Genomic DNA, 15475 nt, shown 5'->3' with positions numbered 1-15475 from the left:
ACAATTCTAAGAACGTGTTTAGACTTCATTGAATGCTTATGAATTGCTGCGTGCATTAATATAAATTTATAATATTGTATCCAATATTGTAAGGTAATATTTCAGCAGTTACACTGTGAACCTCTGTGACTGTGTATATCACCAGATAGGATAGAGACCTTAATTACTGAGGGGCTCATCTTCAACAGAAAGTGTTATGCCTTTCCCAAAAGGAAAGGTCCATCAATACCAGACACATTATTGTGGGACCCTGCAATTGGAATCTCCCTACAAACCCTCAAGAGAACAAAAGACTTATGTTGTTCTGTCCTCCTCCCTGTGACAAGTCAAGCAAGTGGGTTCCTTCCATCAGTTGAGTTTCCAGCTCACAGTACATGGCAGGAGGGGTATGAAACCCCTAACAAGAACTGATGCTTGGACTCTGGGGACAAGATTTTTCCAGGCATAAGCAAGAGATCTCCAGCTGCTTAGCCTGGGTTAGCGCTAAAGGACATAGAGTTGCTGATTATAGAAACTTGTATTATCTTTTGAGTTACAATCTTAAGTTTCATTTGTGTATGTTTACTGCTTTACCCTTGTAAAGAATTCTCTAAATTTCTTTTTTCTATTTAATAAATCTTTGTATAGTTTATTACAGGATTGGCTACAAGCATTATCTTTGTTGTGAGACTTAAGGTGCAACTGACCTGGGGTAATGACTGGTCCTTTGGGACTCAGAGTAACTTAAATATTGCTGTGTTTCTTGGTGTAAAGGACCATTGATCAAAAAAGTACGCTCACCTGGGTGGTGAGATAGCGCAGAGTAGCCCAGGGGACTGTCTGTGACTCCATGTTAATGCTCCTATAGTGCCTAAGGAATTTACACTTGATAAATGGTTGATGAAATCTAAGACTATGTCCACACTACAGACCTTACAGCTGCACAACTGTACCACTCAAGTGCACCGCTGTAAAGTTTCCTGTGTAGCCACTCTATGCCGGCGGGAGAAAGCTTTCCCACCAGCATAATTAAACCACCCTCAATGAGCAGCGGTAGCTATGTTGGCAGGAGACGCTCTGCCACCAACATAGTGCTGTCCACACCGGTGCTTTTATCAGTGAAAATTATGTCGGTCAGGGTTTCATTTTTTTCCACACCCCTGACTGAAAACAGTTTTGCTGACAAAAGTGCTAATGTAGACATAGCCTTAGTATAGAACTCACAGCCAATTTGGGGATAGTACTCTTCCTGACAGTCTGCCCTGAGGTTAGTACTCCTTCTCTTGAATCACTGCAGGCAGCATTACAGTATCAAGGCAAAGTAAAGTAGCATTTCTCATACAGTGTTACTTTTTACTGGTGCTACAGATTACCACTCCTGACTTATGAACCTTTCCTCAAATCCTTGTTTGACAGCAAACCAGAAAGGACACTTTTGGTATATCAATATAAAACCAAATGTTAGTTTTTAAAACCATTATCCACATTATATGGGAATCAACCTGACGGTAGTCATCGGCCAATCACTGCTCCTTGTAAGGAACTGAATGTTACTCAGCACAGTAAATGCCCACTGTGACACCAAGGCCCATTGGTGACAACTGGCAAATGGCTCAATATTCTTTGCAAGCAGCTCCTTCCTCAGACCTGACAAACTCACTACATTCACTATAAAGGGTAATATGCAATTTCTCTACTAAAAGCTTGTAACTTAGCGACACTCCCTTATCGTGAGATGTGCGTATGGGAAATATTTAAGGAATAATGTCACTACACTGAAAATTAAGCCCTTATGGTCTTGAAGTGAAAGTGAGTCCCCAGGAAATAATACGTCTTGGTGATGGCCAATTCAAGTGGAAGGGAGTTGTCACCCCTCTCTGGCTAGCTAATGATGTAACATATTGCTCAATCATCCACCTTGGCAATAACCCAGAAAAGGCAATGGAATACCAACAAAGCAACTATAAACACTGAAACTAATTGTAAGTGAAAAAGAATGACATGACATCAAGGGATGGCCATGTTTGTGACTAAAAACAAAAGACTGTTTTAGTATATTACAAGGTGGAGAAAGACATTCTGTATCTGTTCACTGAGATGCATCTTGTTGAACGGGGTGCTTGATGAAAGACTGAGGCCTTGTCTACACTAGAGTTTTGTGGACACAAGTTACTCCGACTATCTAAAAGCACTATAATTACATTGCTTGAGCATATTCGCACAACGCTGCTTCTGTTGGTGGAGTGCATACACAGTTGGTGCTCTAGCATAGACACTGAGAGCAGTGCACTGTAAGTAGCTATCCCACTATGTTACTTGCCACCTTCTGCAGCTAGGAGTTGTGGGAAGGCAGAGTGGATCATTGAGCCCACACCCATGATGCATTTTTTCCCCATCCCATCATTCCATGGGCTTCTGACTGTATTTTGCAGCATTTTTCAATGTGCGCCCACCATCTCTGTCTGAAAGGATGGATCCTGCACTGTTCTCTATTGTTGTGGTCACTGTTATGAACAAATCATGGTTGGTTATGCAGTAGTATATCATGAACTCCCAATCTGAATAGGAATCAAGAGTTGCCGGACTTGCTCCAGGTCATCGAAAGAAACAACACCAGATTACTTTGGGCATTTATGGAGCACCTGCACATGGTGGACCGTAGCTTCTGGGCTTGGGAAACAAGCAGTGAATAGTGGGATCACATCGTTATGCAGGTCTGGGATGATGAGCAGTGGCTGCAGAATTTTCAGAAGAAGAAAGCCACCTTCCTGGAACTGTGTGCGGAGCTCGCCCCAGCACTGCGGCATAACAACACCAAAATGAGAGCTGACCTCTCGGTGGAAAAGCGTATAGCGATCGCTGTGTGGAAGCTGGCAACTCCAGACTGCTACCGGTCAGTGTTTAGAAACCTAGAGCAGTTTCCCCCTTGCTGCAGCACCGAGGCAGATCGCCTGCGCAGCTGATTTTGAGCAGCCAAATACCAGGGCTATTAGAGAGGGTGCAATGGGGGGTTATTTGAATCAGGGAAGCTTTGAGGCACTATTTTGATAATGAGTACAAGCAATAAATCTTTCTATACAGCACTCTGCCTGCTTTGTTAACTTTCCACCTTCCATGAAAATGTTGATTCCTGACCAAAATCTGTAGTCTGAAAATGATCCAACTGCCACTGTGTATTAATTCCAGCAGTAACTAGCATGTGAAGCAAACAAATAATGATCATCTTTCAGAGAGTATGTTTTTATTAAATACCAATTAACAACACACAAAACGCTTGGTGGGAAGAGAGGTAATAGTGCAGGGCAGTATAGGCTCTTATAGCTGTGCTAAGTCCAGCTATCATTTTGGAAGCTATCCGAAGGTGCGGAGTGAATAGGGTACCCAGACAGCCTGGGAGGTTGCAAGGAATGTGTGGGAGGAATTTGGGGAGGGCATGGCAAGCAGTTCTGCATCAGTGGGGTGTGGGGGCAGAGGGAAGCATAAGCACACAGCCATGCTGCCTGCAGCGTGATTAGGGATTTCAACATCTCTGTTTGCGCCATCACTCTAAGCCAATGGTGGAGAGAGCTCTCCAGTCAACTCAATTAATCCATCCCCAATGAGTGGTGGCAGCTATGTTGGTGGGAGAAACTCTCCTGCTGACAAAGCACTGTCCACGCTTAGGTTGGCATAAATTGTGTCTCTCGGGGAGTGGCTAATTCACAACCCTGTGTGACATAACTTACGTCACCTTAAACTGTAGTGTAGCCATAGCCTGAGTTCTGGCTCCTTGTAGCTCGCAAACTGCTCCAAGACTAATTCCCATCCCAAAGTTCAATAAGTGAAGACCCTAGTTAGCGTTTTATGATTTTGCTTTGTACGTAGCCATTTGTTTACCTTACTCACACTTGTTTCAATTTGAATCTCTATTGTTTCTTGAAATAAATTTTGTTTTGTTTAATTATCATTGAATTCAAGTGCTGCATTTGATACAGGAGCAATAGTCTAGGGTAAAACTAGTAAACTGTTCCTTTAGGAACAGAGAACCTAGTACTTCTGTGGGTATCCAGTGATCAGGGGCTGGACACCACAGGGGGGCACTTTAAAGGGACTCAGGATCTGGGGTGCATCCATTGTCAACCTGCAGGGAAAAAGTAGGGCTAGAATAGCCCACAGGAGAATTCTTGAGTTGCTGGCAGTTCTGTTGTGTTAGGGAGTTGACAGCCAGCAGGCACTGGCCACACTCCCTCAAGCAGCAGGAAGATGGCAACAGGTGAATCACAGCTCTTGGTGCCTCCAGAAACATCACACCCACCCCTCTTTTTATAACTTTTTTTTTTTTTTAAAGTACAATCCTTTCCCAAAAGGTGGGTTAATTTAAATCAAAGCAATATAACTCACCAATTTTAATAATTTAAATCAGTAAGTAAGAAACCGATTTAAATCATCCATTTTAGTCTTGTATTGTATTTGTACTTTAGTTTTTGCCCTTAAGGGAAAATTGATTCTCTATCATTAGTAACCATAAAAACCACATTGATTTGCAATTCAGTATAGACTTTATACTATATTTCATGCTTCTTTGTGCAAACCAGAAGGATACATTGTATACAAACGTAAGCAATTATAGACCTTTTAATTTACATTTATTACATTACAAAAAACAGTGAATGATGCATTTCTTACTTACTATATAAAATTTACTTGTGACGTGTCACACTCCATGTCAATGAAAAATTTAATTCAATTAAAAATATAAAAATGTGTGCATTTTTAACAGTTAAATAAAACTACTAGTCCTGCCAGAATTCTGTATTCCCTGCAGAATTTTACTTTCATGCTGAATTTGTGATTTCCCCCCAGGATTCCTGCACGTGCCTGGCACAGGGGGTTGAAGCTCCCACTGACAGCCCCAGGCTGATAATGGGAGCATGATTATATTGTGTTATTTTGACAAATAAAATACGTTGAATTTTGCAAAATTTTAAAATATTGTGTGCCAAATTAAGTTTTTGGCACAGAATACTCCCAGGAGTAAACTACCTCAAATGGGCTGGATATCTAAGAAACTGTTTATCAAAACATGGTTTGCATTAAAACTAACATTGACAAAACCAAGTACTATCTCTAGTTAGTGAATTGAACGGATTGTTTCTGGTCACCATTGTCCTTCAACATTTTAGAACTAGTAGACTCACCTTCTCACATCTAGTTTTTATTCAGGTTGGAAGAGGAAAACAAGCTTTCTTGCATTAGCAACTTCCCAACTGGTTTCTTAACTTTGAATGAACTAGTTACTAAACTGAACTAGTTAAATAAAATGAAAAAAGAAGAATATTTTTTTCTGTACCTATAGAAGAGGCTACTGCTGTCAAAAACTGGTTCCAATGCTTCAAAAGTGACTTCCACCAGTTAAGTGGTCTTTCTTTAAAAGTTGGACAAATGTACTTTTTTTTATTTAATTGTTTTAATAGATTATAGTAAGCTTAGGCCTTAAGATAAATGTGAAATATGAAAACTAATTCAAAAGTTTTATTTTTAAAAATGTATTTAATTGAAATTTTAAAAAATTGTTTAAAAAAAACCCCACTGATTTGTATTCACCCTGCTTTCCCCTAACTTCTCTTTTTGACAGATTAATTATCAGTACTAGTGTACTTGAATCCAAGTATTGCGGGATTTTTTCAGAATATTTGTAATGCACTATTCAATCATTTAAAATCACTCCACCGAAGAAAACAAGTAAATATTGGTTTACACCTACGAACTTAAATTTTGTATTTTGTCACTGTAGCATCATAAATTTTGAGTTACCTTTAGAACACACAATACAAAATTGTTAAGGTGTTTCTGCAGAAGACTTATTTTGGTGATCACTTTTAAGAGTCTGCATCATCCTGCAAGCTACTTTTCAACAGAATGAGTGTTCCTGTTGAAGACCATTTGGAAACTTCAGTTAATGTAAAATGAGAATCTGCTTACTTATCTGGATTTCCCCACATGCAGCACAAGCTTCTTTTCAACTGCAGTGGCTTTCAATTAACTTATGGGTATCATTCAATTGTAGGCTTTGATCTATTTAGCATTTTTCTTGGTGACACACTGTGGTGGGGTATACAGACTCCACACTGGAATGTAAGGGGTTAAATGACAGGCCTGGGTCCAGCTAGCCTTGCCCCTCTAATCATGCAGCACATGCTCTAACTTGCAACATGGTTGAAAAGGGAGCAAAGCCCGCTCAGAAAGCTGGAGAGGAGTACAGAACTACTCCACCAACTCCACCCAAAAGGGGCTAGAGATGCATCCCTGAAGTACAGGACTATATGCTGAGCCCCGCTAGGGTGACCAGACAGCAAATGTGAAAAATCGGGACAGGGGTGGGGGGGTAATAGGAGCCTATATAAGAAAAAGTCCCAAAAATCGGGACTGTCCCTATAAAATCGGGACATCTGGTCACCCTAAGCCCAGCTCACGCTGTTTGCTTTTCTTTTTGGAAAAAAAGGAGACTAAGGGGGGATATGATAGAGGTATATAAAATCATGAGTGATGTGGAGAATGTAAATAAGGAAAAGTTATTTACTTGTTCCCATAATACAAGAACTAGTGGCCACCAAATGAAATTAATTGGCAGCAGGTTTAAAGCAAATGAAAGGAAGTTCTTCTTCACACAGCGCACAGTCAACTTGTGGAACTCCTTGCCTGAGGAGGTTGTGAAGGCTAGGACTATAACAGTGTTTAAAAGAGAACTGGATACATTCATGGAGGTTAAGTCCGTTAATGGCTATTAGCCAGGATGGGTAAGAAATGGTATCCCTATCCTCTCTTTGGGAGAGGGTGGAGAGGGATAGCAGGAGAGAGAGATCACTTGATCATTACCTGTTAGGTTCACTCCCTCTGGGGCACCTGGCATTGGCCACTGTCGGTAGACAGGATACTGGGCTAGATGGACCTTTGGTCTGACCCAGTATGGCCATTCTTATGTTATGTTTTTATTTTCCTTTATCTGGGACCAGAGGCAGAAGGTGCAGTGGTAGGAAGCAACCCAGAGGGTCTATCAACACTGCTGACCCTCATAGGGCCCTGGGTCAGAGCTTGGTGGAGTGGGCGGGCACAGGTTCCCCTACCACTACCCCATGACTGAGTGGACGCTAACCACTAAGCCATTTAAGCCAACTGAGGACTCTACTACACCCACCTATGTATTTGTGTTTCAACCCAAACTGAGACAACAGCTGACATGAGAATGGACAATCCTCAAGCAGGGTGTTGCAAGTGAAAAGCCCTTGACTCTGAAATATACTTCTCCCATGTCCAACACAGCCTGAGTTGGAGGACCATCAAAGCATGTTCCAAAGCTTTTTCTAAACGAGTGGGGTTGAGTGCCGAATGTTTGTTAGCTGGTATGTTCTATACGTGTGTTTTTAAAACAGATTTTGTGAATTTAGATTATTATTTTATTTACTATTAAATGCATGTCCATCAAGACAAAATGCCATTTAAATTAAATAAAAATATAAGTAGTGAATTATCCAGTAACAAGTTATAGCTGTGCCTGATTTATTTCTCCCACTATTAAAAGTGGCTACGATATGGTCTTCAAAATGGCAAACTTCTTTTTTTAATGTTCAAGTAACTTTCCAGTTTATGCCATCTGTGTAGGTTAAGAGAAAGTGACATGCAGAAGAAAAAGTATACCCATGCACCAAAACTTCAGAACTGGGAGACTTCTAAGAAAATGCAACCTATTATACCATCAAGGGCTCTAACTGTTATATACCCATGTACCTTGTTTATATGTAGAAAAGAAATACTGCAGACAGATGGAAAAGCCTTATTTGTATTTACAGGAGGTTTTTGTTTCTTTTTTTTTTAAAGTCAAAATAACTTACATTTTCTATTCGAGTACCAATATTCAATATGCCACTGATAAAAAATGGATTGTTCTGGGGAAAAAAAAACAAACAAACAAAAGAAATCAGACTTTTCACCCAACCAAAAGCAAAGTGAGGCTGTTTACTCAACGGCATTTCTCTGTCTAATGCGATAATGTTTGAATGGTATATCTGATCCATTCAAAAATTTCAGGGAATGTTCTAGGCAACAGTGAGTAGAATCATATTGATTTTGGTGAAAATCAGAAGAAAAAAAAAAAGAAAGGGGAAAAAAGAGGAATCCGATTAGGAGAGCCAGCAGCTTCAAAGAACCGGTTGATGGCAGCCATTAACACCTAACCTTGTAACAATATCCCCTCTATCTCAGCTTTGCTGATCCTCCCAATACAGTACAATGTTGATATCCAAAATAACTTATTTCCCAGACAGAAAGACAAAAAATAAGAATAGTGGGGTGAAAGGACAGTGGGGAGATAGAAAATAGGAGGCTGGCACACAGGGAGCTTGTTGGAGGGAATACCAGGGGTATGTCTACACTGGCACTTCATCAGCAAAACTTGTTGTTCAGGGGTGTTTTTTTTTTTAAACCACACACCACACCTGCACTCGACAAAAAAGTTTTACCGAGGAGAAGCACCAGTGCGAACAGCTCCTTATCAGCAGGAGAACTCTCCTGCAGACAAAGCTGCTGCTGCTGGGGGATGGAAGTTTTTTTGCAGTCAAGAAAGCTCTCTCCTGCCAACACAGCAGCTACACTGCGCAGCTTTTAGCGGCGTGGCTATAGCAGCACACCGTGTCGCTAAAAGCTGCATAGTGTAGCCATAGCCTAGGACGCAAGGATGCCCTGTAAGGGCAATGTGCTCAGACAGAAGCAACAAAGTGTGCGACCCACTAGTACAGTGGTTCTCAACCTTTCTGGACTACTGTACCTTTCAGGAGGTTGATTTGTCTTGCGTACCCCAAATTTCACCTCACTTAAAAAGTGCTTGCTTATAAAAATCAGACATCAAAATCCAAAGAAGTGTCACAAGCACACTATTACTGAAAAACTGCTTACTTTCTCATTATCATATAATTATAAAATAAATCAGTTGGAATATAAATATTGTACTTACAGTTTAGTGGTATAGTATATAAAGCAGTGTAAAGAAGTCATTATCTGTAGGAAATTTTAGTTTGTACTGAATTTGCTAGTGGTTTTCATGTAGTCTGTTGTAAAACTAGGCAAATACCTTGATGAGTTGACATACCCCCTGGAAGACCTCTGTGTACCCAAGGGGTACACGTACCCCTGGTTGAGAACCACTGCACTATTTATTATGAAGTCATGTAACGGCAGAGTGGACCATCAAGATGCAGTTTTGGGTTGCACACAACCAATCTTCCATTGATCACAATTTTCAGAGTAAAAACTGTGCAATACCTCAATTTAACACACCACACCAAACACTAAAATATTTGGTTCATCATTTGCACACTTGCCCACAACCCTCCGTTTTCTTCGCTGCTTCCCTCTCTCCTTTGTTTGGCATCTCCTAGCAGTACATGGTTGTTTTGGACCAGACTAGAAGCAGCAGCAAGATTCAAACAGCAAACTGTTACTGAGCAAAAGAGTAGTGAAAAAGCAACTTTATTTCACTGTGGGTAAGAGGACCTCTCACCTCACTGACATGGTTCTACTGTCTGTACTGCAATCATGGATCAGGGAATGCTGTGCTATCCACTGTACAAACGTAACAAAAAGATGATCCATGCTCTAATCAAGCCCCTGGAGCCAGTTTTCTTGCAGACATCACTGAATCATTGTACTTCCCTTACAAGAACAGTAACTCATAGTGCTACCCAACTGGCTGTCAACATATTTATTCACCCTAGCAGAAACAACTGCCTTGTTCTAATTTAACATATAAATCAAGACCTGTATCATGGCAAGGTGCTAATTAAGCAGTCTAACACATTCGAAAATGTAAGTTATAGAACACCACTTACCACAACTTTCTTAGCCAAATCAACCACGTGTTCCAGAACCTCAATATCCCCGAGTCTCTTCAAACTTAGCTCACAAAAGTAGGAATTGCTTAAATGAAAACATTTTTTTTAGAAAAGTAATTTTTGTCCTGTTATATAGCCTTAGCTATTAATATTAAAGTCAGTCAGATCTAAAGAAGACAGTGTTTAGAAACTTAGAGCAATCTCTTCAAAATGGGAAATCAATTGTAGCTGCTGGGTTCTTAGCACTTTCAAAAACCAGAGCAATGATTTGGATGTTTAAATATAGGCATCCATTTTTGAAGAGTTTATCCCTGATATTCGGAATCTAAAGTCTCTTCAGTTATAGCTAGGGCCCTACCAAATTCATGACCATGAAAAAATGTGTCACAGATTGGGACATCTGGTCTTGTGTGTATTTTTACTCTATACTATAGAGATTTCAAGGGGGGAGACCAGTGTTTCTGAAACTGGGGGTCCTGATACAAAAGTGGGTTGTGGGTCAGGGAGGGGGGGGGGGAGAGAGTCGCAAGGTTATTTTAGGGGGATTGCGGTATTGCCACCCTTACTTCTGCGCTGCCTTCAGAGCTGGGAGGCTGGAGAGTGGAGATTGTTGGCCAGACGTCCAGCTCTGAAGGCAGCGCCCAGCCAGCAGAAGGGTGGAAGTAAGGGTGGCAATACCATACCACCCTTACTTCTGTACTGCTGCCTTTAGAGCTGGACAGCTTGAGAGTGGCAGCTGCTGGCCGAGGGCCCAGCTCTGAAGGCAGCAGAGCAGAAGTAAGGGTGGCAAAACCATATCATGCCATCCTTACTTCTGCACTGCTGGTGGCAGTGGTTCCGCCTTCAGAGCTGGGCTCCCATCCAGCAGCTATTGCTCTCTGGCCACCCAGCTCTGAAGACAGCACCGCTGCCAGCAGCTGTGAAGAAGTAGGGGTAGTAGTATCGTAACCCTCCTACAACAACCTTGCGACCCTCCCACAACTCCTTTTCGGTGCAGGACCCTTACAATTACGACACCATGAAATTTCAGATTTAAAGAGCTGATTTTTTAAAATCATCTGACCATAAAATTGACCAAAATGGTATGGCCCGTAAATTTGGTATGGCCCAGTTATAGCCAACTTTGCTCATGGCCAGATTGAAGCATTAAAATAAAACAAAAATGTCAAGGACAAGATTAACCAATATGAATAAATGCTTACCTGAAATCAGTTTTATTCTCAAGTTTAAGTAGAAACGGCCAAACAATGTAGATTTTAATCACATCACAATAGTCTTTCAGTACATGAACTGGCTTACTGCACCACACTTCACAGGGATCAACTGCTTAATAAAAGAAAAGGAAGACATAAGGAACCTGATTAAGAATAACCAAAGCTGAATGTTTAATTTAAAAAAAAAAAAAAAAAAAAAAAATCCACTAGAGTAATTTCTATATTATGCTCAGGCCTAAAACCTGGAATCAAGGAAATCTGAACATTCCAGGTATAGCTGAGTTCTTTTGCCACAACCTCCCAAATAAATGGGAGATTCCAGAAAGGGCTATATTTGCAAACTCAGAACATTCAGCACCCCCCGTTCACACCGTGAGCTCCCCACACTGGGTCCACCTAGATGGGACACCAAGGGAAGCCTTACATGCCTCCAAAGGGCCATTCACCCCCCACTTCCAAGTCATCAGTGACTCTCAGCCAGCATTGTAAAACAGAAGGTTTATTAGGCCTGGTCTAAACTAGTCGGTTATTTCAGAATTAGCAGAGTTAATTCGGAAAAAAAAATGAATCTGTCCACACCACCAAACCAGTTTTTTCTATTTAAAGGGCTCTTTAATCCGATTTCTGTACTCCACCTCGGCAAGTAGAGTAGCACTTAAATCGAGATCGCAATCCCGGGTTAAAGGTATTGTGGACACAATTCGACATTATTGGCCTCCGGGAGCTATCCCAGAACGCTCCCTTGTGACCACTCTTGGACAACACATTCAACTTCGATGCACTAGCCAGGTGGGCAGGAAAAGCCCCGGGAACTTTTGAATTTCGTTTCCTGCTTGGTCACCATCAGCACAGGTCACCATCACAGGCGACCATGCAGAGTCCACCATCACAAGAGATCACGTAGTCTCGGATTCGCAGATGAGCTCCAGCATGGTCCAAACAGGAGGTACTGGATCTCATCGTATGTTGGGGAGACGAGTCTCCAGAGCCATGACGGAAAGAGGCTACTCCAGGGACACAGAGCAGTGTCGTACAAAAAAAATCAAGGAGCTCAGGCAAGCGTACCAAAAAGCCAGGGAGGTGAATGGGCGATCTGGGTCACAGCCCCATACATGCCGCTTCTACAGTGAGCTCCATGCAATTATGGGGGGTGATGCCACCACTACCCCACTACTGTCTGGGGACACTTGCAAGGGGGGAGTTGCACAGAGTGAGGAGGAGTCATCGGAGGAGGAGGAGGAGGAGGACAATGCAAAGACGGTAAGTGGGGAATCTGTCTCCTCCCCTAGCCAGGAACTATTCTTAATGCTGGAGCCAATAGCCTCCCCCCACTCCCAAGGCAGGCTCCCGGACCATGACCCTGGAGAAGGTACTTCTGGTGAGTGAGAGCCTGATCAGAGCCACACAGTGGGGGGCTGAGGGGAAACCCAGCCGCACTGGGCTGTTCGCGTTTAGTTTAAAGGGCTCATCTCTGCTCAGAGCCTCATCGGAGCGGTGGGGGGAGGGGGGAAAAGAGGGGGTTGTGTGAAGCGATCATCCCAGAGAGCCCGCAGGCCCTCCTTTTATATGGCAAACCCACTAGGCATTGCTTGCTATAGGAAAGGTGGCCCGGTGGTTTGAAAGCATTGAAATGAATGCGGAAGTAGCAGAACCCCGCGTATCCCTGGGGCTTACCATGGCTGCCTGCAAGCTGAATTCTGTTGCCCAGCTGTGTGCGATGGCTTACTCACACCAAAGTGGCAGGCACTTCAGTACAAGAGGCAAAATGCTAACTCGTACAGAAAGAACATGTGCAGTGTAGTATGAATTGCCTGTTTCACTGAAGCATCCCCTTTGTTCTCTGAAATGTATCTTTTAAAATATTACCCTCCCCTTTTCTCCTCCCGCAGGTGCAAATGTTTCAACGCAGCACCTATCTACTCCATCCCAGAGACTGGTCCAGATTAGAAGGAGGAAAAAACCAACTCGGGACGACATGTTCGACAAGCTCATGCAGTCCTCCCGCACTGATAGGGCCTAGCTGAATGTGTGGAGGCAAACAATTGTGGAGTCCCATAAAGCATTACAGGAACACCAAGAGAGGAGGGACGCACACGATGAGAGCAGGCAGGACGTTATGGTCAAGCTCATGGGGGAGCAAACTGACATGCTGCGCTACATGGATGGATCTAATGTGGGAAAGGCAGCAAGACCACAGACTGCCACTGCAGCCCCTGTATAACCGCCCGCCCTCCTCCCCAAGTTCCATAGCCTCCTCACCCAGACGCCCAAGAACACTAGGGGGGAGGCTATGGAGACCCACACACTCAACCCCAGAGGATCGAACAATCACCAGAAAACTGGCATATGCGAACTTTTGATTTGGTTTCTGGACTTATCCTTCCCTCGTCCTCCACCGCACTAACCCAATACTACCCCCTCTCCCATCTAACTTCTGATTTCTCTCAATGTGTTGTGCAACAAATAATAAAGAACATTTATATATATGTACACACACACTTTTTTTGATATCTAGAGAGAAAGAGCAAGATTAGCTTCAAGAGAAACAAACAACTGTCACACTGTACCCTGGCCAGTCATGAAACTGGCTTTCAAAGCTTCTCTGATGCACAGTGCACCCTGCTATGCTCTTCTAATCGCCCTGTTGTCTGGTTGTGTGAAACTGGCCACCAGGCGAGTTGCCTCAACCTCCCACCCTGCCATAAATGTCTCCCCCTTACTCTCACAGATATTGTGGAGCACACAACAAGCAGCAATTACAATTGGAATATTGGTTGTGCTATGGCCACTCGCTTCTCAACTGTGTGGGCTGCTCTCATTTTGGGGTCTTTGTGACTTGCTGTCCCCTGTCCTGAAGCACAAAGTTCCATGAAAGTGGCCCTATGCATACAAAGGTTTTGCAGCCACTGGGAATCATCCCAGACCTGCAACACTATGCGGTCCCACCAGTCTGTGCTTTTTCCCGGGCCCTGAATCAGCGTTCCACGGCATGAACCTGGCCCAACCCCACCATGATCTCCCAATCACCACATGCTGTGCTTCTAGGAATATCTGTGTCCATGTCCTCATCAGTATAGTAATCACACTGTTGTCGCTTCTTCGACCAGTTTTGCAAGTACTGCACATATTGCTGGATAATGCGCGAGGTATTTACAATGGTCAAAACTGCAGTGGAGATCTGAGCAGGCTCTCTGCTCGGGTAATCCTGGAAAAGGGCGTGAAACGTAGGAGAGCTGTTTGGTTCAATATGGCCAATAAAAAGGCGGAAAATGGTTGTCTTCAGTAGCTTTCACAGAGGCGGGAATCTCATTAGAGCTGCAAGAGCGGGAGAGCAGAGTTTGTGGCGGAAGCTGTGCGGCTCAGTTCACGAAAGCCAAAAAAAGGCAGGAAATGGTTAGATAAAAAAGTAGATAGAAAGACAAGAGGCCATGCAAGGTGGATTAATAGTACCAGGAGACAAGCGGTGCACCGTACTGTACCGTCTGCTGGCAGTATGGCGTCTGCCGTAGCTTTCACAGAGGGAGGAGCGAGTGACGACACACCCAGAAACAACCCGCAAGAATGTTTTTGCCCCATCATGCACTGGGATCTTAACCCAGAATTCCAATAGGCGGCGGGGACTGCAGGAACTTTGGGATAGCTACTCACAGTGCATCACTCCGATATTCGATGCTAACCTCGGTACTGTGACACACTCCGCCGAATTTACGCGCTTTAGTGGGGACACACAACACCGAATGTATAAAATCACTTCCGAAAATTCAAATAGAATAATTTCAAATTAACTTCGTACTGTAAACGTACCCTAAGTCAACAGGAACACAGTATAGTTTTCTACCCTTTGGTAACCTGTGACCAGTGTTATTGACCAACCACTTTCTTAAAACAAAAGCCCTATCAACAGTACGGGCACTGCAACAGCATAGCAATGGTGTCATAGCTATGCTGTTGTAACCCCATAGCTTGTTAGCACAGAAATCAGGAACTTTCAGCAAAGTCCATCTTGGGGGGATCCAGGGCCTGGTGCACTGATTCCCCACTCCGAGTCCCACACAGGAGACTGATCATTTTCAGCTGCCTGACCCCAGACACGCCTGTTGCCCCTCCTCATTCCTTTGTCTCTTCCCAGGGCCAGCAGGTCACCTGGTCTACTTTGACACCTCCGGCTGATTCTTGCAGAGGAGGTGACCTGACCATCAGTTGCCAGGCTCCAGAGTGTCAGCCGTTCTCTGTCCCAGGCAGCAGTCACACCTGCCCTCTAAGGGTCATGGGAATGATCACACACTCTTACCCTGCCACCTAAATACTGTACTTGAACAACAGGGGAAACTAAAGCACACAGTATTCAGAGAAGACATTAAGAACCTTCCCACTTCACCACAGTACAGAACAATTAATTGACGATGACCTCAATGTCAC

General features: G+C 43.3%; 1 protein-coding gene across 3 annotated transcripts in view; it reads right to left on the bottom strand.

Annotated features, from left to right (window-relative positions):
- Positions 1–15475, bottom strand: part of TTC3 (tetratricopeptide repeat domain 3) — a 137556-nt gene that overhangs the window by 103870 nt on the left and 18211 nt on the right. Inside the window, exons 4-6 of one of the 3 annotated variants that reach the window (XM_054048969.1) lie at positions 11045–11168; positions 9840–9927; positions 7848–7901 (exon numbers count right to left, since the gene is read on the bottom strand). In XM_054048969.1, the coding sequence (XP_053904944.1) occupies positions 7848–7901; positions 9840–9927; positions 11045–11168 (266 nt within the window). The remainder of the gene's footprint in view (positions 1–7847; positions 7902–9839; positions 9928–11044; positions 11169–15475) is intronic. The other 2 variants (XM_054048978.1, XM_054048987.1) reach the window with 2 other exon arrangements.

The sequence above is a fragment of the Malaclemys terrapin genome, chromosome 1, assembly GCF_027887155.1.
Source record: "Malaclemys terrapin pileata isolate rMalTer1 chromosome 1, rMalTer1.hap1, whole genome shotgun sequence".
Lineage (NCBI taxonomy): Eukaryota > Metazoa > Chordata > Testudines > Emydidae > Malaclemys > Malaclemys terrapin.
Note: the sequence above shows the minus strand (reverse complement) of the source record. Positions and strands in the feature narration are given on the sequence as shown.